This window comes from Netta rufina (genome assembly GCF_964035555.1).
Source record: "Netta rufina genome assembly, chromosome: 2".
In the NCBI taxonomy this organism is placed as follows: Eukaryota; Metazoa; Chordata; class Aves; order Anseriformes; family Anatidae; genus Netta; species Netta rufina.
This window is the reverse complement of record NC_140124.1, coordinates 79449383-79472770: the sequence shown is the minus strand read 5'-3', so window position 1 is coordinate 79472770 and position 23388 is coordinate 79449383. Positions and strand designations below refer to the sequence as shown.

At 41.4% G+C, this 23388-nt stretch overlaps 1 protein-coding gene across 1 annotated transcript in view; it reads left to right on the top strand.

The window, feature by feature from the left end:
* BCL2 (BCL2 apoptosis regulator) overlaps window positions 1-12991 on the top strand; it is an 85083-nt gene extending 72092 nt beyond the window's left edge. Inside the window, exon 2 of the mRNA XM_084281354.1 lies at window positions 12225-12991. Coding sequence (XP_084137480.1) covers window positions 12225-12359 — 135 coding nt within the window. The 3' untranslated portion in view covers window positions 12360-12991. The remainder of the gene's footprint in view (window positions 1-12224) is intronic.
* The last annotated feature ends 10397 nt before the right edge of the window (window positions 12992-23388 follow it).

Here is a 23388-nt window from a genome sequence, read left to right as displayed (position 1 = left end):
GTGCAAAATCTTCTTCGCTCAGGTCAAAGTATTAAATGGGCTCAAGAAGTAAATAAGGAAATAAATACCAGAAACCCCATGGGGAACATTTAAATTAAAGTTTTCTAATAGTCAAATCAACTTAATGCTGCGATCATAGGCTCAGCTTGGCTTTTTTCCCTCCCCCCTTCACTCCCCTCCATCTCTATGTGTAAAGCTGTGGGAGTAAATAGCGAAAAAATAAAAAATAAGGAAGGGACTTTAGGTTTCTTCTAGTTTCTTGATGCTTTTTTTATTTTAGCTGTTGTCATCACAGATATACAGGAACTTCTGAAATACAAATTTGTGAAAACAAACCCACAGCCCAAAATATTGGCACCCCTAATTTTCCCCATCTTTCACTCCTGGTTCACACTCTACTGTATGCCAGCATTGGTTAGGCATCTGACTTTTTTAGGGATATTTTTAGGGATATAAACTACACTGGTGCAAATCCTTATGTAGACAAAAATCTTGCTGAGATAACTGTCTTCCACCAGCATAACATATTTCAGTTAATGAGTCAGAATACGCTTTGATATCAGTATAAATGGTTCCTCCTGGGGGGAGGATTGCTTCTTTACTGTTAAAATGTAGATAAGTTCTGAACTTTTCTCTTCCTTTACTTGGGCTTAAATCAGTCAAACCTATATCTAGTATTTCTCATCCAGAAATAACACAGCTTCTTTTCATCACCTTTTTGACTGTTGGTCCCTTTTCTGCGTTCCTGCTTTTGATTGTATGCTCACCAGAAAGGGGTGTATTTAAAACCCTCTTGAAAGCAGAAGTTCTGTTTCAAGCAACAGTAACCGCAGGATCAAATGCCTCCAATCTCAAAAGAAAGAAAACTGACTCAAAAGCTTGAAGCTAACGAATGGTTTGCAGTTGTCCGAGACGCTTGTCTTTAATATTGAGGAAGCAATGACTTTCTGGCCTCCGGAGGTGCATCTCCTAGACAGGCAGGCACACAAGAAAATGAAGTCTTAATGCCGTGAGCTTCTTGAGACTGCTGCAATAACATTCTGGCAGACTGGGCTCCCTTGGCTCTTTATACTTGCAGCAATTTGAATGTCTCTTTCGGTTTAGCGTGATGCTTGGCAAATTTCCCAATCTTACATTATCTGGGAAAGGAAGACAAGAGGAGCTGGTACGTTGGGGGAGCCTTTGAAGAAGCTTCTTCTTTGCAGTTTGTTCATAGCAAAACAGTTGGCTGCGTGCAGGAGAAGCGTTCGGATGGCAGCTTAGGCTGCTAGCTTGAAACGAGTTTAACTGAATTGCATCCAGGCACCAAGATGCTCAGATACCACAGCAATGTGTGTGGTATAAGAACCTAGATAGAGGAAGATTAGATAGCAAATCAGACAGAATTTTGCATGTGATTTCCTGGGTTTGTCTAAACTTATAGCAGCAACAGTTAATTATAGGAGTTTCTGAAGGCAACTCCTGGGTGGGTTATGTCGCTTATACATTCAATTCCAGCCCAAAATTGCCAGCTGAGAATTACTGCTGTGGTGGGAAGCCCTTGCTCATGCAAAGCTGATGGAAACAGTCCTTGTGCCTTCCCACGCAGGGGCAGGAGCAGCAGACATCAGTGATGGAGGACCTGGGGTAAAAGAAGCAGGATGACCACAATAGTTAACGTGTGACACAAAGACAGTCAAGATGGGCACAGGTCAGCAGTGAAGACAGACAGACGCAGGAGGTGGTTGCACATGGGGAGGTATTTGTGGTCATCCTCTAGGTGACTGCTTTACCTACTTCCAGATCTAGTCCCTTGCCTTCTACCACACACGAATCCCTCAGCTCTTGCAACCACTTCTTCTGGCTCTTAAGTAAGGGCAGCTCTTTAACAGCAGATTAATGTTTTAATGAAATTCTTGAGGCTACTTTGAAGCGACTGAGCAAGACAGACTGGTGTTTCAGCAGTGCATGTTGCTGTACAGAAAAGACAGCGCTCTAAGTCTGTATGCACAACAGAAGTTATTCTTTTTTCTCTGGTAGTTGAGCTTCATCTAAACAGTAGTTGCACAAGTTTCACAGCAGGAATAATTAGCCTGCCACTATTCTTATGTGCCTATAGGACTTGCACCCAAATACCTGCCCCTGAACTGGCTTCCTCAACACAAGGCCAGCTCCTTCTTCCTCTCCGCAGAACTGCATTCTGCCATAGGGACCCACCTGCACGTAGAAGTATTTAGAAAAAGTAAAAGGCAAGGTTTTGGACCTTATAGCAGTTTTGATCTGCAGTTTCCAATCTGTGAAGTCTTATTTATTTTAGAAAGTGGGAAAGCTTTCAAGTGCTGATTTCATAGGTAATGCATTTATTTTTTCTTGGCTGATATTCTTGATTTTGTTTTGTAGTCTTTCCTTTGAGTATCTGAACTTTTGCATGAAATTTCTGCTCACTTGGAAACACCAGCACATCAAGTAATTACCAGTCTTTCCTGCCTAAGTTAAGGGCCTTCTCCTTCCTCGTGGTGTTAGTTCAAGGTCACAACAACAGATTCAAACACTTCACGAATTTGCATCTGACTTGCTCTCCACAGAAATTGTTCATTAAAAGATCCAATTTCCATTGGCGTTCTCCCTTTCAAAGGATGTCAACAGGAAATATAAATGCTCAGCTCTTTGTGAAGGATCTGCAAGGACATGCAGGCTTTAAAAAAATAAAAAATATATAAAAAAAGAAGCAGTTAACCAAATCCTTTAGTTTCTGTTTTGAATGACTGGCCATAGGAATGCGGGCTAAGCCATATCTCAGCTGTTCCCAAAGACGTGTATGTGTAACTTGTTGATAGTGGTGCTTCAGGCAGCCGTGATAGCAGTGTGACCACCCTTGTGTTCATCGTCCCACGGCAGAACCAGCCCCCGCCTCCTCTCAGGAGAAAACAGGCACAAGAGAAAACAAAGAGGGATCTGTTGTTTCAGAGAGCTGGCACCTGTACCTCCTGCTCTGTACCAAAAAGGAAAGATCCTAGGTTGCCTCGGCCTTCACCCTAAGGTTGTAAGGAGCAGCGTGGCTTGCTCTGACAATTAATGTGAGCGTCTGATACACGGGAGAGCTGCGACTTGCCTTTCAGGATCTTCAGGGGATCTGACTGATAAGAGCAAAGCTTGACACCCAGGATAGCAGCTGACTTCACTGGGAACTGTACATCACCACCAAAAGGAAAGAAGAAGCCCACCAAACCCTAGAGTTTCAGCACTGTGTTGTTAAAATCTCACCGGTGCCCAAGGTATATATCTCTTTCACAGTAAAAACTACTTACAGCGTACTGTAAATGCACAGACACGGATCAATGTTGAACATCTGGTTAATATAAATTACACTCTTATTTTGCAAATAAAAGTTCCTAGGGTCTACACGACAAAATCTGGCCAGCATAACTATCTCATGGGGAAAAAATCACATCTCTAGCCTGCAAAGATAACTATTTTGGCATGATTCCTCTCCCCACTATGCAGACTTACATAGACTTAACACCAAACAGTGGAGTCCTTCTGCCAGTGCAGCTCACATTGTATGGGAGGTATCTCAACCATGCTGGTAGCCTCCTCCAACTGGTAGAAGCCATGTCTCCACCAAGTGATTTGGCCAGAGCAGTGACACCAATGAAAACTCAAATTAGTACAAAATAACCCCTTTTCTCCCACTACTCATCTCTAGTATTTTTCAGTTTTAAAGCTTTCCACTAAAAGGAAACACACAAACTTTGCACCCTTTCTTGTATCAGCAATGCATTATTTCCTTTTTCAGAGGAATTAAAACATGCATGTGGGTGGGAAGTGTGTCTCTTTCCAACACCCTGATGCTTTTTGGAGGGGAGGAAGGGCTAGGAAGGAGGAAAGAGCAGATGGGCCTGGCAAAGGGAATTAGCACTTCTGCAGTGGGATGCCTGTTGTTTGTTTTGGTGTTGGTTTTGGAGGTGCAGGGGCAGAGATTATTTGCATTTCATTAAGGCTTCATATTTTGTTTTTGCATGGTGGCATTTGAATAAATCTAACGGTCATAGCTAATGGGCTACAACTGTGCATGCAAATGAATTTAAGAGCTGCTTTGAATAGCAAAACAAAAGTCCTTCAATCTGTTTGTGAATCATATCCCTACATCCTGATTTTCCTTGTTCTTTTCATACAGTCCCTGTTACCTGATAACATTTGCCAAAGGCCTTTCTGGATGAACAGAAAAATGGAAGATTTCGTAGCCAACCCTAACCTGTGAGCACTTTGCCAGGCAAGGCAACTCATAAAGCTGGCATGGGCTCAGTAGGGTTCAGCCCATGGTGACAACAGGCAGCTTTCACATGTACTGTTTAGGCAGTTAACTTTGCTATTCCCATTTGTCTCAGCCTGCACAGACTCTCCTAACTCCTTTCCCTGCTCAGTCACCCTTCATCAGTCTCCCGTGTCTTGTGGTTTCGTGCAAGTGGTGAGCAGAACAGAAGGGAGGAGGAGGAGTGGACAGGAGGCACCCGCACCAAAAACAATCTTTTCCGAGCCAATGCAGACCAGGAACTTCCCCTTATATTAAATTCCCATTACCACTTAGCTGTGAAATGAAGAAAAAACATGGACAAGCCACCGAGAGGCCTTCAGGAACAGCCCCACAAGGCAATTCAGAAGTGCATCTGCACACTGATGCCGGTGATCTTCATACTCGTGTGTGCTAAGTGCTGGAAGGGGGCTTACAGTTTGCTCCACCAGGCTGCCTCACTGCCAGGGCACATCTGCCTGCCTTACAGCTGATGCTGGCACACAGCACCCATCAGGGTACAGCATGCAGGGTCTGGCTCAGGAAAAGGCAGGAGAAAGCAGTGAGCAAAAAAAAATGCTACCTCGTCTCTTCCCCGAATAAGGCTTTTACAGGTGAGCAAAAATGGTTTGGGCCACTAACGAAGTGTAGCTTGCCAAAGAAAATACATGCACAAGCTCATATGTTCCAGGTGGCTGCTGGTAGAAGCGTAGCTGCCCATGTAAGTCTTCAGCATTTTTTATTTGGCTCAAGGTTGTTGTTTTTTTTGTGCTTATTCATTAAATTGCAGATTTATCGTAAGGTTACTTTATGTAACCCTCGCTGTTTCATTCCCCTGGTAAATCAGCTGATTGTCACAAGATTTAAAAAAAACAACCACCAAAGCCTGCTTCAAGCTGTGTGAGGAATGCATGGCATCTCTGAAGAAGGTGCCACTTCACCTGAACTTTTACCAGAGGCTGCTGCAGCAGCGCAGCGTTGGCCAGCACGGGGCTGGAGCTCTACGGCTGCAGCAACGCTTCTGTGCTGCTGGAGCTCGAGGCTGAGTGCGAGGCAGGTGATCCAAAGGTATCTGGATCAGAACTCCCTGTTTAGACAACAAACAGGGGATCAGGTATTTCCCTAAGAGATGTTAAAACAAGCAGCAGAAAAAAAAAAAAAAAGAAAAAAGCGTGACTGGTCCCTCGTGGCTCAGCTGATGGCACAGCCTGCTCAGACTAGTTCGGTTTCACCCTTTGCATTCACATGCACTGCCTGTTCTGGCAGAGACCTCTTCAAGCAAGCCCTTCCTTGGCAAACCCTTGGTCTTTCTGTCTTTCTTTTCCCTGTTTACCTCAGCTAATACCTGCGCCTGAAGCCCTTTCACGGCACAGCTGGATACATTTATTAAACAAAACCCTCCATTACTGAAGTGGTGGGCTGATGACAAAAGCTGTGCCAAAGCGCTTTGAACATTTCTACAAGCAGCTACTTTCAGTTCCCATTTCTCAGACTGTTACATGATTTAACTCTTTTGCAGCAGCCTGAGAGTAACAGACACTGGCAGCTGGAGCATGCAGGGAACATAATGGTGTATGTGTTCGTATTTCCCTCAGTCGCCAAATTACAAGCTGGGTCCAAATTTCCAAATTCAGCTTTTTAATTTAGGTAGGCTATTACCAGTGTAATGGCACCCAAATTGAAAGTAAATTGCTAGCAAGACAGAATTTAGACCACACTTTGAGAGAACAGGCCTGCATTGCCATTCAGACCCATTTTGTCCTTATTTTTGAGTCAGTCAAAAAGTTGTAAGTGTTCCCAATACATTGTGCTTCTTTGCAAAGGATATGGTTGTGTGATGGTACACTATGAGTTCCCTTACCAACTCTGTGATGCCTGCTCCGTCCTCCAAAGAGACCCACAAATCACTGTGGGTGTTTGATAAGTTTGTATGTAAATATAAACTCATTAGAAGTGGTTTGATAAATTTGGCTAGAAGATGGCCTAAAACTGAATGGTTCTCAGTGCAACTAAGATTGGTGAAAATACATGGAATTTGTTTCTGTGTACAAATTATATACAGCTTCTAGCATTCAACCCAAGTAGTATGACTCCAGGACTGAGTAGAGCCTGAGTAGAGTTTGACTGTGTTGTTTGAATACGGAGGATTTTGCTCAGACTGCCTTCTTTCTCTCCTTAATGCTAATATTGCTCCCTCAGAAGTGGCACCCATTAAATACCACCAATGAGCTGCTACAGTGACATTACAGCTGATGCCAGAAATACCTCATTTTAATGTGGGCCTTTCCAGGAATAAGAAAACCAGGCAGCCTCCCCTAGGTCTGGGCTTTTGCATATTGCAGAGCCACGTCTAACTGAATTAAGTAGAGATGCCAAGACGAAATTGCTGACACATTTCTCATGCTGACTTGGTTTAAGAAGAATGCAGCCTTGTCTGAACACTGCATGGCTTTCCATGCAAGTTGAACGATCAACACCTTACTAACCCCATGTTTTAAGGGTTGACCATAGCCTGGGTTGATCCTCCATCTCTCTAAACTATGGAGCAAATCTGTCTGCTGCCAGGTTCGTTCTCCAGAAGTATGAACAGGAACAGTCATCCCCTTTACTATAACCAGTTAGATTAATATATTTCTAAGCATATGCATCAGTTTTTATGAACAAATCTAACAAGTAGTCTCTACTCCTTAGATGTCTCCATCTGAGTGCCATGTTTAGACAGCAAATAATCCAAATACTATTTCCATTTATTTGAATTTACATGGCCTTCCATGAGAGCCTGGCATCGGTAGGAGCTGCAAGGTATGCCCCCAAGACCACAGGCTCACCAGTGCAAGCATTTAAACAAAAAGACAGCAAGAACAAAGAACAACAAAGAACTTAGGTGAGACCACTGTGAAGAGAACCATTTTTGTTCAAAGACAGAAACCTCAGATATCACTGGAGAAACAAAAGGGTATGCAGGCAGCAACTAATCTAAGCTGCATATCTAAGGCTGTGTAGGGTCTAGTGAAAACAGAAGGCAGGATAGATTCATTTCTACCACCGACAAAGGTGAGGGGCAAAATAAATAAATAAATAAACAAAACAACAGAAAACAAAACCAAAAAACACAACCAACCAAACTAAAAACACCCTGGATGTGGGTATTTGATGGGGCGTATACATGCTAAAGCCAGTCCCTGGGCAGGTTCCCTGCCAGCGGTCAGCAGAGTGGCGTGGTGACACCTTCTTTTCCAGCACATTATAATTTGATAAAGTGCACCTGGCTGGAGCACCAGCATGTCAGCACTCCCAGGCGGAAAAAGATATCGGCCTCTCTAAAGATACCGACCTTGTGAAACACCACACTCGGCACACCACCGTCTGTGGCTGAGCTGTCCTGATTTGCATGTCCTCACTACTCGGGCTTGCATAAAAGACCCATGGACGCTTCAGGAGAATAATAGCTACAGATCTATTTTTTCTTTTTATGTTCCAAGAACTTTTCTCATTAGCTTCAAGATGACATTTTAATGAGGTTTCGCTGCAAAGAAAACAGGGGACAATTTAAGCAGCTCTCTCGGCTCTCTCCCTCCCCAAGCTCTCTCTGAAACGAGTTAGCATGCAGGATCGAAAGCTTTTACGAGAGTTTGTGTTGCTCATATTGAGGCAGTGGTGAGTGAAAAGTCATTCAGCTGCTACATCTTGGCATCAGAGCGGATGTCATTCCCTCTCCCACCGTGACAGATGGCAGAGCCGTGTCATTCAAACCTGGGCAGGTTTCTTCAAAAGCGTGGAGCTGGTGTGTGTTTGTTTGTTTGTTTTGGAGTCACGGAGAGGGCAGCACGAAATAGCTGCGAGGCAATTCCCGTTCAGTAAAATGGAAGTCTCACCAGCTCTTCATTCAATACAATGTGGCTCAAGAGGATATCCTGTCAAACCAATGATAACGAGGGAAATAAAGTCACTTCCTCAACAGCTGTTTGATTCAGGTAGAAAAAGGAAGTCTTTACTTCCTCGTGTTTGCTCTCCCCGCCACCCCCTCAGTCACAAATGCAGAATGCCATGCCGAGGCTGGCTGTTCCCTTTGCATAGTCAGGAGGGAGCAGTCGTGTCATTAATGCTTCGCCGGGCGCAGCATATGGGAAGCATTTACTCCTCTGCAGCCTGGAAGCTAGGGCCTGCCTCTCGGGCAGGGATGAAGGCCGAGCTGCAAGAGGACCGAGACTAAATAAACTCCAAGTGCAAGCAAAGAATGTTTGTGTAATTAAAGAGGACATTTGTTTCGTGGATCAGCGCCGCCAAATTTGGGCCAGCGGAAGAGGAGGGCAATGTGAGACAGAGCCTCTGCTTCGAGATGGCCTTGACACAGCGCACTCTCACACCTCCACACCCTCACAGGCAAAATTCAACAAACTCCATTTTGGCCCCAGGCTCCCTGGAAAGCCATGCAATGCCATCCAGAACCGGGGCCTGCCCTCCCCATGGGTGGTTCAGCGGGCAGGGCTCTTGGCATGCCCCTGGCCTGCCAGTCGGGCCCGAGAAGGTGAGGCCACCATCTCGGGTGCGTGGTACCAAGAGGCGCCTAGGCCGAGCATCTTTCCCTCCAACACTCCCATCTTTCCTGCTGGGTGGAAACAGGCAAGGTGAATTTGCACCGTAAACCAACGACGGACTGATCTGACTTCATAAAAGCTTCCAGAGAAATGACTTTCAAAAAACTTACAGGGCTGAATGAAGAGTTCTTTTCCGTATAACTTTTAACTGCCCTGATATAATTTTACATGCAGGATATAACTTTCCATTAAATTTTAAATAGGCAGGTCTTAAAATAAAGGCCTACAAGCGTTTTCTTTCCAATTGTGTAACATTTCCAGAAAGGTTGACCAAGCCAGGACTTGCCTCGGTCTATTTGCCAAGGGGACCCTTGCTTTAGTTATAAAGAGTGCTTTTCAGAGTACATCAAGTGTTTCAAGCAATTTTGCTAATCTTATTTGTTTTAGAGCTGATTCTCTTATTTTAAACAGACCGGTTTAGGTGACAAAAATCCAGTGACAAAAACATGGGTTTATAGAAGGAGACAAACCTTATGAAACAGTCAGGATTCTGTTTAGGGTTCTCTTTGTGCTAAAATAGTTTCCAGTAAGGGGTCATACTTCCCTCCCCCCTCGCCTTGTTTTAGTACATAAAATGGACATGTGTTTATTTAAAACAGGTTTGAAACTTAAACAAATAGTGACAGGCTGTTCAAACAAGCTTCGGAAATAGGCCTAATCAGGATGTTTGAGAAGGGGAGGGGGAATGATCATAAAGAGCTACTTGTAATATATAGTGCAGACACCATTAGGTTGGGTTCATGTTATTGTTGTAATAATCTCTGATGAAAAAGCACTGCATGCTGCACAGTTTTTGTTAGCATTCCTCTTTTGAACCATCGGTTATGCCATACTTTTGCCAGGTCTTCAAATTTTACTGTAATCCTCTGTCCATCCTCATAGCAAGTACCAGGAGATCACTGAATCATTGGAAATGGCTTTCCAACCAAACTGGGCTGAATGTTCCTAAATTGAGGTAGAAAGAAGGCACAAAACACGCTCATTTTGCAGTTGATAGTGTGTGTGCATCAGCTGTCATAACTATACAGAAGTGAGACCCAGCCCACTGAAAGAAACCATGGAAATGTAACGTTAAAATATTTTCACGACTTGCATTTCCATGTTTTGTTTTGTTTTTTTCATTTCCTCTCTTTTCCACCCATAATATCACCAAGTGTTGAACTTTACCCTTGTATTTTTATAAGGCCCGATCTTGAACTCCCTATCCAGACAAAGCTCCCATGGAAGTCAGTGAGCCTGCACTGGCGGCAACAGGATTTAGCCCAGTCTGTAACATTTTAGGATATTGTGTTACTTCATAGCCTTAAGGAGAAATAAAGGAAGCTTTCCAAAGAGCTGCACAGCAAACTCTGTGCTTTTCAGCTCTGCAACAGCACAGCTGAATATTAAGGCCAGAGTTTGCAAATGTCTATTTCAAAAACCAGGCAGCAACGAGAAAGTTGCCAAATTTTCTCAGGAATGAACAGTTTGCTTTAAGACATTCCCCCCAAAGGTTAAGCTGCTTTCACTTAAGAAAATACCCTTGGATACCCATGCTTGAAAATGATTGCCTGGAGTAACAAGCATGGAGAAATAACAGGAGGAACATGATTCAGGTCAATCTGTGGGCCAAATCCTATAGCTATTCTGTTACTGACACGCTCATTCTTACATACAATATGCACCAATATTATTTAATGTAAAGACACGTTTTGAAATTACATACATTTTACTTATTTGAGTCTCACTCAGCATCTAGTGAACAGGCAAATGGCACAATATAAAAAAACCTTACACGCCCTCTCGTGGTATAACCACAAATGCTTTTATTCTCACAATAACTAGAGAACGCTAATGATGAAGGCTAATTTAACTTATGTAATTCATGGAAAATACACATGGCTGAAAGGTTTATATGAATGGTGGAGACCTTTCTGTCTTAATTCCTGCAGTAATCCATGACATATATGCAATTTTAGAAGGCAGGTTACCTCCTAGCGTAGTAGTATTACAAAACATCTAAAGGCATCATAACATAAAACGTAAATAGAGAATGTTTACCAAAAAAAAAAAAAAAAAAAAAAAAAAGGAAGCCTAGAGTAATAAAGAGGGATGGGAAACTCCACATCGGATAGCTATTTCATGGGTTTATCTCAGTAGTTTGAGTGCAGGCCTGGACTGGCTGCAAAATAAAAGAGTTGTCCTAAGCCCTGCTATGAGTTGTGTTCCATTTTTAAAGTCATTCAGCTTTACTATTTATTGCTTTCATGCAACACAGTGTAATTTACCACTCAGAATGCTCTGAAGTTTCGTGTTTGTAAGTGTTATAAATTCCAAATCACAGGCAGCTTGAAAGAAATTCATTAACCGCGGAGTGTTACCAGTCTAATCACTAGCCTAGTAAAATCCGATTGCATTTATGGACGACAAAAACTTTAATACTTAAACAGGCTTTCCATTCAGTGCCTGCATGCATCTCCAGACGCTCTCAGTGCAGCTCTCCTTAAATACAGGACTGCAGCTTGAAGGAGAAAACACAACATGTTTTGGGCTCAAGGCAAGGATTCCCTTTAGCCTCCATGCAATTCGAGTTGGGGGCAGCTATGAGAAGTGGCCAACCCTCTGGTGTTATTTCCCCCTCCTCTTCTTCATGCTGAATGTAGTGCCTGTAAGCTCCAGGGCAAGTCAGGCTGACAAGACAACCACATGGAGAAACAACTCTTTTTTCAGGGCTGGGTTACTCTTGTGCCAGATCAACTGGTTAGCCTGACTGACCCTGAAGCCAGACCAAAGTATGACTGTCAGGAGTTCAAGACTGAGACGTCACCCCTTCTGGTGCCAGTCATGAGGCATAACATTGTACTGCACCTAAACAGCTTTAATCCACACAGATGAAACATCTCAGTGGCTACCACACGTAGTCTTCTGAACCCACCCCTAGGGAACCCAATAAATACTGACTTGTTTTCAGCAATGCCGACCAACAAAATAGATGCCCCATGTCCAGTGGAAACAAAACGTTTGGAGAATGAAGTTCCATTTGCCTCCTTTGTGTATTTTTGTATATATACATTGAGGAGCCAAAAGGGAGGTACTCATGTTTTAAAATGCTGTTCCTGTATTTTCTGTTAGACTGTGCATGCCTATAGCAGATGTCAGGCTGTAAGCAATTACAGCAATATTTGTAAAGAAATAGGCAAGAGAACTTTGCGCTAAGCACTGCACGAAAACATAGCTCCCAAACCACATTTTAAAAGGTTTGTGTGTTTTGCTTCTTTTTTTTCTGTTTTTCTGGATGACCACTGTGCGTGAAGAAGCTCCCCTCCCTCTCTTAAAAAGTTACTGGGATTCTGATATTGCTTTATTTCCCTTTCTAGGATGCCTTCGTGGAGTTGTATGGCAACAGTATGAGGCCTTTGTTCGATTTCTCCTGGATCTCTCTGAAGACTATCCTGAGTTTGGTTCTGGTGGGAGCTTGCATCACTCTTGGCGCTTATCTTGGACATAAGTAGAGTCACCCAGTTTATCGTGGATTACAAAAGTCTTTCAAAACAGCAAAATAATATTTTTTTTCTGTAGCACAATGGTATTTTATGAGCAAAACAACTTCCTGGCTAAAGATTAAATCAGCTATTACTGCCAAAGGAAATATCATTTATTTTTACATTGCAGGAAAATTATTTATTGAAAGATATTTACATTTTAACCTGCTATTTTCAGAAACTCTGCAAGTTGTATCTGTCATCACATCATGTTGTTATTCTTAACTTTAATGAGCCCCATTGTCTTTTAGGTTCTTTTTTTTTTTTTTTTTTTTTTTAATTAATGCAGCTGGCTGGATTATTTTATCTCTGAAGAGCAAATATACTGACAAAGACCTACCTGCTTACACTTAGGAGGGCAGTTACTTGAGCTGCTAAAGGCTGCGTAATTGTGTTGATTTTCCTCGCATTTTTTTTGGATGGCTGGGAGGGATCTGAAAGAAAAGGTCAGTGTGAACGAAGTTCTAACCCTGTCCTGCCAGCAAGAACTGACGGAGTAAACAGTTCAACATGGTACAGATGTGCAGTCAAAATGGCAACTTCTTGAAGGACACTTGGCTATCCCTACAGTTTGAAATACGATTGCCTATGCCTTGTAAACATGCGTTTACAAGTTACCAGTCGTGCCATCACATCATAGTCATAATAGTCTCATCCAGTACCCTAATGTGTGTCAACTGAAATAATTTTTAATAGAAGTGTGAAGTTAAATCTTTGGGGCTTGCAGGAAATTACTGTTCCAATGATTTTCTCAGCAGTAAAACATTTTCACGGCTATTGACACAGAAACATCAGGAGACCTTAAGTGCCTGCTTCGACAGAGCAGAGCTGGAGTCTGAAAACCTGACCTGTGTCCCACTTCAGTGGGCTCGTATCTGCAACTAATCCTGTTTACTTACGGAGCTCCTCCAGGGGTTTGAAACCAATTAAATGTGGTTCTCTAAGTCCCTGAAAGTTGAAAAAGGTTTTAATTTTATTCGGCAAGAAACAGACCTCAGCTGAGTTACAAATTAGCTCTGACTATCCTTGTTTATCAAACTGGACACCAAAATCAAGCTCATTTTCGTAACAAAAAGAAAAAAAAGAAAAAAAAAAGAGAAAGTGAGCTTTATCCTCCTGCCCCTCACCCCCGAAATTATTTCATGGTAACAAATTCCTAAGACTGTCTACAGAAGAAAAGATGACGAAGAAACTCCAACTCCTCTATCTGGACAGAGACTCTCTGACACCTCGGTCGCACAGGTGCCTACTGTCATTTCAAGTGAAAACAGGGTGGAGGAAGAGGGGAGGGTGAAGTCATCTGCCCCTATTTTAAAAGCAACTCAAGTACAATGAATGCAGACTACTTGATATACAGTTTTATAAACAGACCTGTGTTCTGAGAGCAGATGTGTCGATGTGTGTCAGAGCGGGGCTTTTCCATGTGCTCGGAGGGGTCCAGAGCTGCTGAGGAAGCAGAAGAATCTGAGCGTGTTGCACGGACTGCTCTGGGTAGTGGAAATCTCCGTCTTCAATCAAGCGCTCCTATTTTTTCTATGAAACTTTTGAAGTCTGGGATTTGTGGGTAAATGGACATCCAGAGAGAGAAAGAAAAGGTTGCAAAGCTCTGAGTAAAACGTACCGTACAATACAGAAGTGCTATAAGGCTGAAAAAAATGCAGTGAATAAACTGTAGATTCAACCTCAAGATTTCAGTTGGATAACTTTGTGGCATTATATGCAAAATAGCTCCATTAACTTGGGAATGTAATATGTTCAATGTTAAGGCTGTAGTTGATGTTGTGTCTTCAAAGCTGCTTTTTTGTTTGTTTGTTTGTTTTTAAGAGTTGTACATCTCAGCATTTTTACTGCTACTTAGTCATGGCACCTACACTTTGTATGAGCAAAGACAGAATGAGCTTACCTTTCAAATTTGAAATTACTTTTAATTTTATAGAAGCATGTAAAGGAAATGTTTCTGAGAACACAAAAATGTGATCTAAACTAGGCTTGATTTAAAAAAGAAAAAGAAAAAAAAAAAAAACCAGCATCAAAACAGAAACACCTGCAATGTTTTTAGAGTGCTTCTGTCAGCTGTGAGCGTATACATGCAGGGTTCATATGAAAAACATTCTAAATGGGAGCAACCAAGTATTGCGGATTGAGTGTGGGCTTTGTATTTTTTCGGCAACAAAGCTGAATTTGTTTGAAGCCAATTTCAAAACTGGAATTGGCTGGTATCGAGCTAATGTTTCATTTCACAATCTAGTCTTCGTTTCAATTTGTGCCCATACACCCATTAAAGTTCATGAACTATTAGACCTCGAATTGTTTCAATATTGTTTATTTTATTAAAGGTTTACATTGTCAAAAGTAATAAAAGAGTAACTATCAATTCCAGTGCTGCTATACTACAAGGATAATTTGAATGGGTTTTATTTTTAATACCTTCCAATGGCAGAAGTTTTTTAAAGCTGCTTTAGAAATAATATGAAGAAGACACATGATACACATTTAGATGAATATTGAGGATTTTGTGTTCTGTTGTGTCTACTCACTGGACTTCCCAGTGTACTAGTTAATACCAGGCAAAAAGAGGAGTCGTGATGACTGTTGATGATTTTATTTTATTAAAGAGCTAACGGAATTTTCCCATCCTGACTGCAGACTAGTACAGTATTGTGGCTGCATTAGCTATAACAGTAGTTGGTAATACATTTATTAAGAAACATAGTAGAAACATTGAATGTATATAAAAGCTTGAACTTCTTTAATAAAATCCTCTCCTCTCACTTATGCATTTCTTTTGCAATAATTCCTGTCTTTCCTATTCTTCATTACACTTTCACATAGAATTTTTTTTTTCCACAAAATGCCTTACAGACTTTCATGCTCCAAGACTACACTTCAGTGAAAATCCATCCTCCGTCACTACGCAGACACACATAGCTGGTCACTCCCCGTGTACCTGAGTTGTCAAAGCAAAAGTTAAAAAAGAAGGAGGGACACTTCTGAAGTTGGTTAGGTGTGGAAGATCAGAGGACAACATAGGAAGAGGTCAAGAAATAGAGGGAATCAGAGAGCGCACTGAAATATCTCCCTGGTTAAAGATGACTGTTAAATGGAATTTGTTCATCTTTCATTCTTTCCCTTGACAAAGGATGATACAAAGGCAGAGTAACCGATTACACAGACCCCATGATTATTCTTCACAATAAAGCTTAATTAATTCTGAAGGCAGTCTTTTGCAAAACAGAAAATCCTTAGGAATTTGAGAGAAATACTTGATTTGGCTGTATTTAATTTATTTGTCATTAATTCCTTCTCACTCCATTTATTAAGAAAATAATGAAAGAAAATATTTTGCTTCTGAAAAAATATAACTCTACAATCACCTAAGATCTGTTACAGATCAGTAACTTCGGAACAAATGGAAAAACAAGAAAAAAAATCTGCAAGCATTCTGAAATCAGAGCTGACACAAAGGAAATTTCTCAATAGACCAAGCACTGGATCCAACAAAGGAGGAGTGAGGCTGTGGAGGTAACAGAGAATATACAGATAAGGAAGGGGGCTGGAAGATATGGAGAATGACACTGGTATGTAAGAAAATCTCAAGTTTCAGATGATGCAGGAGTGCACCCAAGGTGGTCTGAAAATAGCTTTTAACTAAACCTGGATACAAATTCATGCACTACAACATGACTATAATTAAGAAAATTTTTCAATCATCTCAAAAAAAAATTTAAAGTATTATAAAATTATCCAATCATTACAAAACTTCATTGGTTTGCTGTTGTGATTTGAGATTACACAGTCTGAGTAGGGTTGCACTAATAAAGAGCAATTTTGAAAAAAAAAATGTTTCTTTGAAAGCAGATGTGCAAAGGAAACATTGATGTGGTACAGTTCAAAGAATATAGACCCAGGACACCCCAGCCTTGCATGCACACAGTCTCCCTAGCTCAGTCAGTGGGAGTCAGAAATATGTAAGGTCTGCATGCTTTGACCCTGAAGCATGACACTGTGCTTACCTGTGCACCTGCATTCAACTTCACAAACCTAGAAGTCCTATTAATTAAACATGTAGTGAAGTAGCATGTTTAAAGCCTGTCTTTTTCTCCTCTCTCTGTCTTTAAACAAGCTAGCAAAATGATTCATTTGTATTATGAGTTAATGGCTCAGTACTAAACAAAAAATTAAACATCTTTTGATTTATAAGCATAAAAATTCTTTCTCATTGCAAAAGCCCAGCTTTGTTTTTCATTCCTCTCTCTCTTTCAAACCAGGCTACACAAAAAGAAGACAAAAGAGCCAATTTAATCTGTACTTTTTTTAAATCACACTCCTATACTAAGTTAATGCAGCTTCATCACATGATGAAATCTTTCTCACCAAGTTATACAGCATTAAAAAATTCCACACAGAACTATATATTTTTATAATTTAAGTAGCGTATTTTTTTCTTTTTCTTCTGAATATTTGAATTTTAATTATCACCAGCATAAATGTACATAAGCAGATATCGTTTACCCAGTACCTTTGGATGATGTATGTATGGTAATGTAGTTTGTCAGTTTATCATCATTTAATATGATTATGTTGTTCTTTGTCTTTAAAATGTTATAAGAACATGCTGCCATTAAACTTTCCATGTCTGTCTAGTTAATATTGTGAAAAAATAATAAAGCACACTGTGAGTTACTTGTTTTGCATTCGAATTGTTTAGGATTGGTTGATAAGACACTACCCCAACATTTATGAGTGCAATCCTATAAATGAAACATAATGTTTCCTTCTTGACTGTTCTGGTGACATGTTCTGCTTGATATCAATATCTTCAGGCTACGGTGAGACTGTAGAAGCACTATTCACCCATGCTTTTTCTCCAGATCCAAAGTATTTGATGATTTTTGTAAAGCCACAGATCTTAGAACTATGGAAATGCAACCGTCTTTGAGCTTTCTTAAAAAAATAAAAGAAAAAAAAAAGAAACTTTCTACACTACATGGTAGCAGACATGCTTTAGGAACACACATACACACAAAACTTACATCTTTGAAGTTTACGCAACAGAGAAGCATAAACAATTTTTTTTTTTAATTATTTATTTATTAATGCTGTGCTGTTTTTCAAGCTAATATTAAAATGTTTAAAAGTTGTGTGTGGTAGCTTGTACACATAGCAGGTTTGTATTTAACCCAGTGTGCACTGTGCAAGAATGCATTTATAAAATTCATCTTTGAAGGTCTGATGAACTTGCGTCCACAGGCTGCCCATAAGGTCAGGGAAAGAGGTGATATTCCGAATAGCTAAGGCAGGTTCTTGGTCTGCCTGGGCCATCATGATTGAAGATGGGAGAGCTTTCTCCTTGCTTTGACTGTTAGGAGACTGGTTAATCAGGTGCTTAATGTTCCACAGCATAACAACCTCTCACAGCATCCCGTCACACTCACTACAGCATTCAGAGCCGTAGGGTCTGCAAGTCAACACCTCAAGTGAGATTATTTGAAGACTCTTCCTTAGTCTAAGTTTTTCTTTTATCATAGCTCACACTGGCAGGAATCACAGATTTAGCAAGTCTGTCAACTCACATGTCGCTTCTCCCAGGTGGGTTCAATGAGGACAGCAAGCTCCAAATGAGACCTTGGGACAAAATCACTTCTAAATGGGACTTACTTGGAAGAGCAGCAGTAGGTATATTCCTTAAACACTATGTAAATTAAGCACTAAAGCCATACATAAGTATCTGTGCTGCTGGCAACTGCAAAGGATGGCATTTATCTTACATTCAGCAGTTTAATTCTGTTACTGCATTTCTTTCTTCTCTGGATCCCAGAAAAGAGCAGCCAGTATCGCATCCATGGACACAACCCTGAGGAGCTTTCTACACTATCTAAACTATTTCTACACTATCTACACTATTCTACACTATCTAAAACAAAAACCTCCCCAAAAAGCTGTAAAGAGACAATATTCTCCAGCATTCCTCAAAGGCCTTTGTACATCAAAATACACTAATATAGGTCTGATAAACTGCTGCTGTGTGAAATACAATAGGCAGGTGTATCAGATACTTCAAGACAGAAAGACTGTCTTTTGACTACCACCCGCTCTACTGTCTCATACATCCAACGTCTTGTTGAAAGTGCAGTGAGAGTCTTCCATTTTTTCACTAGAAATGTTTTTCAACCTAGTAGAAAGAAGCTGGGAAAGCATATCAGCAAGTTTCAGTGGGCTGAGGAAAAAAAAAAAAAGTAAAAAGTAAAAAAGTAAAGCATTTTTATTACTGCCAAAGGTTTGTTACTCTTATGATTGGTTTCCAGTAGGTGTTTAGCTATTCTGCTTCTTAAGGGTTCATATTACCTGGCCCTCAACATTGCGGTTGTTACCACACACCTTCTGTAGCTGCACTGCATGTAGAACATAGCTAGATTAGCTTAGGTAATGAGTATTTAACGGCCCCATGAATACACCCAACGTCTGGAGTGAGTTTTGCAACCTAGCATGTGCAGTGTACTGTCATGAATGCACCTGCAGTGAGTGCCTCAAGCTAGATAGAAGTTTAATGCCTTTCCAGGAAAATTGAGACACACGTGCAAAAACGTCTACCCCTACATCTGCATCCCCAAAGGCAGAGAAGGTGGAGGAAGGCAGCCTGAAGCTTTCTGAAAAAAAAGAAGCCACAGCAGAAAAACACAACTAATAGATTGTGTCCTCTTAGGCCCAGGACTGAACTGCCCAGCAGATGAGGTTGCAAATTCCTTTGTGACTGTCAGGAGGTAAGCAAATCTGCAGTTCTGCAGATACTGCCATTTTTTCCCTGATTATTCCATGAGACTGAAAGAAGACTGAAAGGACTTGAAGGAAAGTATCCTCTGCACTATTGTATTTCTAGCTAAGGAAGGAAGAAGTGATTAAATCTCTCTAGGAAGGCAAGACAAGGCAGCAAAAACGGGTAAATTACTTTGGTGACTCGCCTCTTTCTGCCTGGACAGTTGACTCAAATTTTTGTAAAAAGCAGAAAGATTAGCACCCATGATTAAATGCCTACCTTCTTACTGGCACAAAGCACAGTGAGCAGATCAGAACAGAAGAGGTTGGGATAAAGACAAAATGAATGTTACACCTGATAACTGAGGTGGGTTTTGGCACCCTGGAAATTACACTGGTAGGAGCACCTTTAAAACAAGCTTTGCTGGGCCAGATAAAGCTCCCTTTTCAAAATACACACAAATGGTTTCAAGCACTGCAAACCTTCACTGACATTTTCAGTGTGCTGCAGTCCCTCTGAAACAGCAGGCTCTCAGCCTGGCAACGCCTGTAGTTCCTGCTATTGTCCCTCTAGCTTATTAAATATTTAATGAGAGATTGCAAATGATACAAAGTGGAATTTATTCCAGTGTGAATGGCCAGATAACAACTGCTTGCCATTTATGTTTCACATCACATCTGACCCTAACAGGCGCTAGCCTTCTGCTCCTAAGTAACGTTTTGGTATCAAGAGCTGCCTCTGAGGCGGCCATACTGGTACTGGTACTGGTGCAAATTCTTATAAAGCCATAGGTGGCAGAAAACAAAAGCCAGCCAATCTATTTGTTGGTTTGTATTTGCACACGTTTCTGAAGAGACGTGTGATCCCATTTCTGTCAAAGCAGCCATAGCTTGTGCAAGATCACTGCATACAGTCAGTCCATTAGTGACCATTGACTGGGGCCACTGGCAAGGTTAACTCATTCACACTGGGGTGGAAACAGCTCTGACAGATCCTTAATCCTTGTCTTTGTTGGGACAATTACATCTGAAATTGTGAAGGAAGAAAATGCTGCCTTCTATTTGCACAAAAAAAGTATTGCGCAAAAAACTGTGCTATACATTATTGTTGTGGTAGAAATAGCCATCCACTATTAGCAGTTTACACACAAAAATGAGAAATAGCTCACTTGTCAAAAAGCCTCTTGGTTTCTTCTAGGGTTGAGCCCTCCAAGACACTTATGTGACAGCACATGCTTCAAGTCGTCTGAAGCATGCTTAGCAACATTCAAACTGAGCAGCATTTTCTGCACTTTCATCTCTTAAATCTTACATATCTGAAACGCTAATACCATCTTAGAACTACCAGGTAGAGAGGAGGGAGAAAACCATTGACACTCTGACTCCTGGATAGTTTGGGAAGAAAACAGTGTGAGATCAGAAAGTGAACTGAAGTGCCACATGAGATGCCCCAGTGTTCGACAAGGCAGTTTGGAAATAAATTTTTAGTGTGTTTCTACACACCTCCTTCAAGGCAGTACCACTCCAAAAGGCCGAGATGCATCACAACGCTGTGATCCCACGTGATGTGATCCCACAGCACTGTCAAAGGCAAATCAAAATGACTTTCAAGCCTCTCTTCCCGACCTGCTCCACATCCACTGAGCCACCTTTCCACTGAACAAGGAAGCACCTACCAGCAGGATCCAGCAATGCAAAACATGTCAAAAAACCTGAAACAATAGTTTGGGCAAGCCAGCTTTTGTAGCATAAAGATGCCAGCGTCCTGTAAAATGCCTGGCAGGCAGAGGAGAAGCCACAGTACTGCATTATAATTAACGTACTTGGAAGCTTTTCACCAGGGACCAGGGGCACAGACGTTTTCTGTAATTCTTTCAGCGGAGTCCCATTAAGAGCCTGTGCCGTCTGCTTCGCCGCACAGACGGTGTGGCCTGAAAGGGACTGCTGACTGCTCTGCTCTGTCCTCTTACAAGCCTGCTTGAAGCCAAAGCTGGCAGAAAACCAAGGTGTTCTCTCATGAGACTGTAAATTAATGTTGCTGAAGGAAACTGGCTAGTAGTTCATGTGGTTCTGAGTTTGCTTTCCATCTGGCATCTAACTCCAAATTCCCTCTGCACCTAGGAATAAAACAGGTGAGGTGTCTGGTCCACTCATCACCCCCTACGCATTACTGATTTTCTTTCATCCAGGTCTTTAAAAAATCCTTGTTCTTGCTACAGTTTTGAAATGTTATAGGGTTGGGTTTTTTTTTGCACTTAAAAAAAACAGCTGTTATTTCTCTATAGGCTTTGCAAACATTCTTCCCATTATGTAATTCATTTACTGCTAGCAGAACGCACAGCTTCCTCCAACACATAGCTCTAAAAGAAGCTGGTAGATTTGACACTTAAAAAATGTGACCATGAGAAAGAAACAGATGTATTTTAAACAAAGGTGATGACTGATAGCCCCTCCTCGTTCCTCCTCCTCACAGACAGGGTATGTAATAAACCCTTAACTCTAGTTGCTGGCCACCTAAATCAGCGCTGCTTTACATTCTCCCAGTATTTTCGTTAGGGACAGAAAATCAGTCTTTAACCAAAGACAGATAGGCAGCATTGTTTCCAGTCACATCCAAGTCACAGCTTCCAGATCTGGAATTAGATTTCAGTCCTGGTACGTTGCGGATGCTTCCTTGCTTTCTGCCAAGCTGGAGGGGGAAAGTAAGGCCAGTCCAGAGGTCATGAAAGATATTCAAGAAGCATAAACAGAAAGAAATGACACAGATACCTCCAGCAAGAGGTGAGACAGCATCAGGGGTTCAGATAGGCCCGCACTGCTCTTCTCATCACACAGCTTTCAAAGTGCAATACTAACCCAAGAGCTATTCCCACCGCCAACTCCTGCAAAACTCCCATTGATATCAGCTGGAGCCAGGGAAAGACCTTTTACTGTGTGCACTGGAAGTGGAGCCATTGCTAGCTGCAGAAAGGTTTTAAGCTACAAGAGGTTATTCAACTACCTGAGAAAGACAAAGGCCTTTTTTCAAATATATTTGCTTGTCTTAAGCTCAAATTGACTTAGAGCGGTGGAGAGCTCCATGGCTGGAAAAAAAAATCAGGGAGCAAATCCCTTCCTCTGACAATAAAACAGCTGTCCCCATACAATACACGTAAGCCACTTTGAAAGGAACACCATGATACAGTCACAAAGGTATTAGGAAAATCGAACGTGACACACAGCTGCAGTGTGTACTGCAAGTGAGCACCACGTGTGCAAACACAAATATGCCCCGGTCTAAGCATTATTAGTTTCTTTGCTTATTTTGCACACTCGACAAGTGACATTTTACCTCAAGTTTTCCCGAGTCTTTTTGGAACACATTTCTTCACACATCTTCAGAATGCCACCAACAAGGGCACAATGAAAAAAGCTCCCTGTTTGCCCTAAAACGTTCAAATTCTATCCTACAAGAGAAATTTTAAAAATAAATTTTAAAAAGGGATCTTTCGAGGTCCCTTCCAGCCCCTACAGTTCTGTGATTCTGTGTGATTCTGTGATATATATTTTTTTTGATTTAGTAGCAACACTGGGGAAAATAGGTAGTGAAAAAAAAATGTCACTTTTGGAAACAGAAGTATACACACCCACACACAAAAAACCCCTTGTCCTTCATTTTCAACTGTATGTCCACTGCTGAACCATCCTTTTCTCTAATTACAGCCGACAATTGCACAGATGTCTCTAGCACAATTTGCTTATAAAGACATATTCATTGCAATGAGATTCATGACAGACTTCACACTTAACACTTGTCAACATAACTTCATTAATGTGTCTTGAGCATCCATTTGCCCACCCCCTCCCACTTCAAAAACAAAATTAAAACCCGCTTCTCTTCTGTCATCACATCCTCCAACAACTATCACCACTCACTCAAGGGTTGGGAAAATAACTCATTGCTTTTGCCTTAATCTCCATCAACCGATGCTACTTCCAACAAAAGCAGTGTACAAACAAGCTCAGAATCACAAACTCAAGAAGCCGTTTTCATTTCCTGAAGACCACGTATCTTTATCTCGTTGACCCTTCCAGTTAAGTGGTATGATTCACCAATGACTAGCAGCACAAACATTCATTCATGTCTTAAATTCTGTCAAAACATTACAGAATCAGACAGCATGGAGCAGCTACCGTTGTCATTTTAATGATGTGCCCATGACGACTGTAGCTGGAAAAACAAATGTTCTGGTGTTGCATTAGCCCC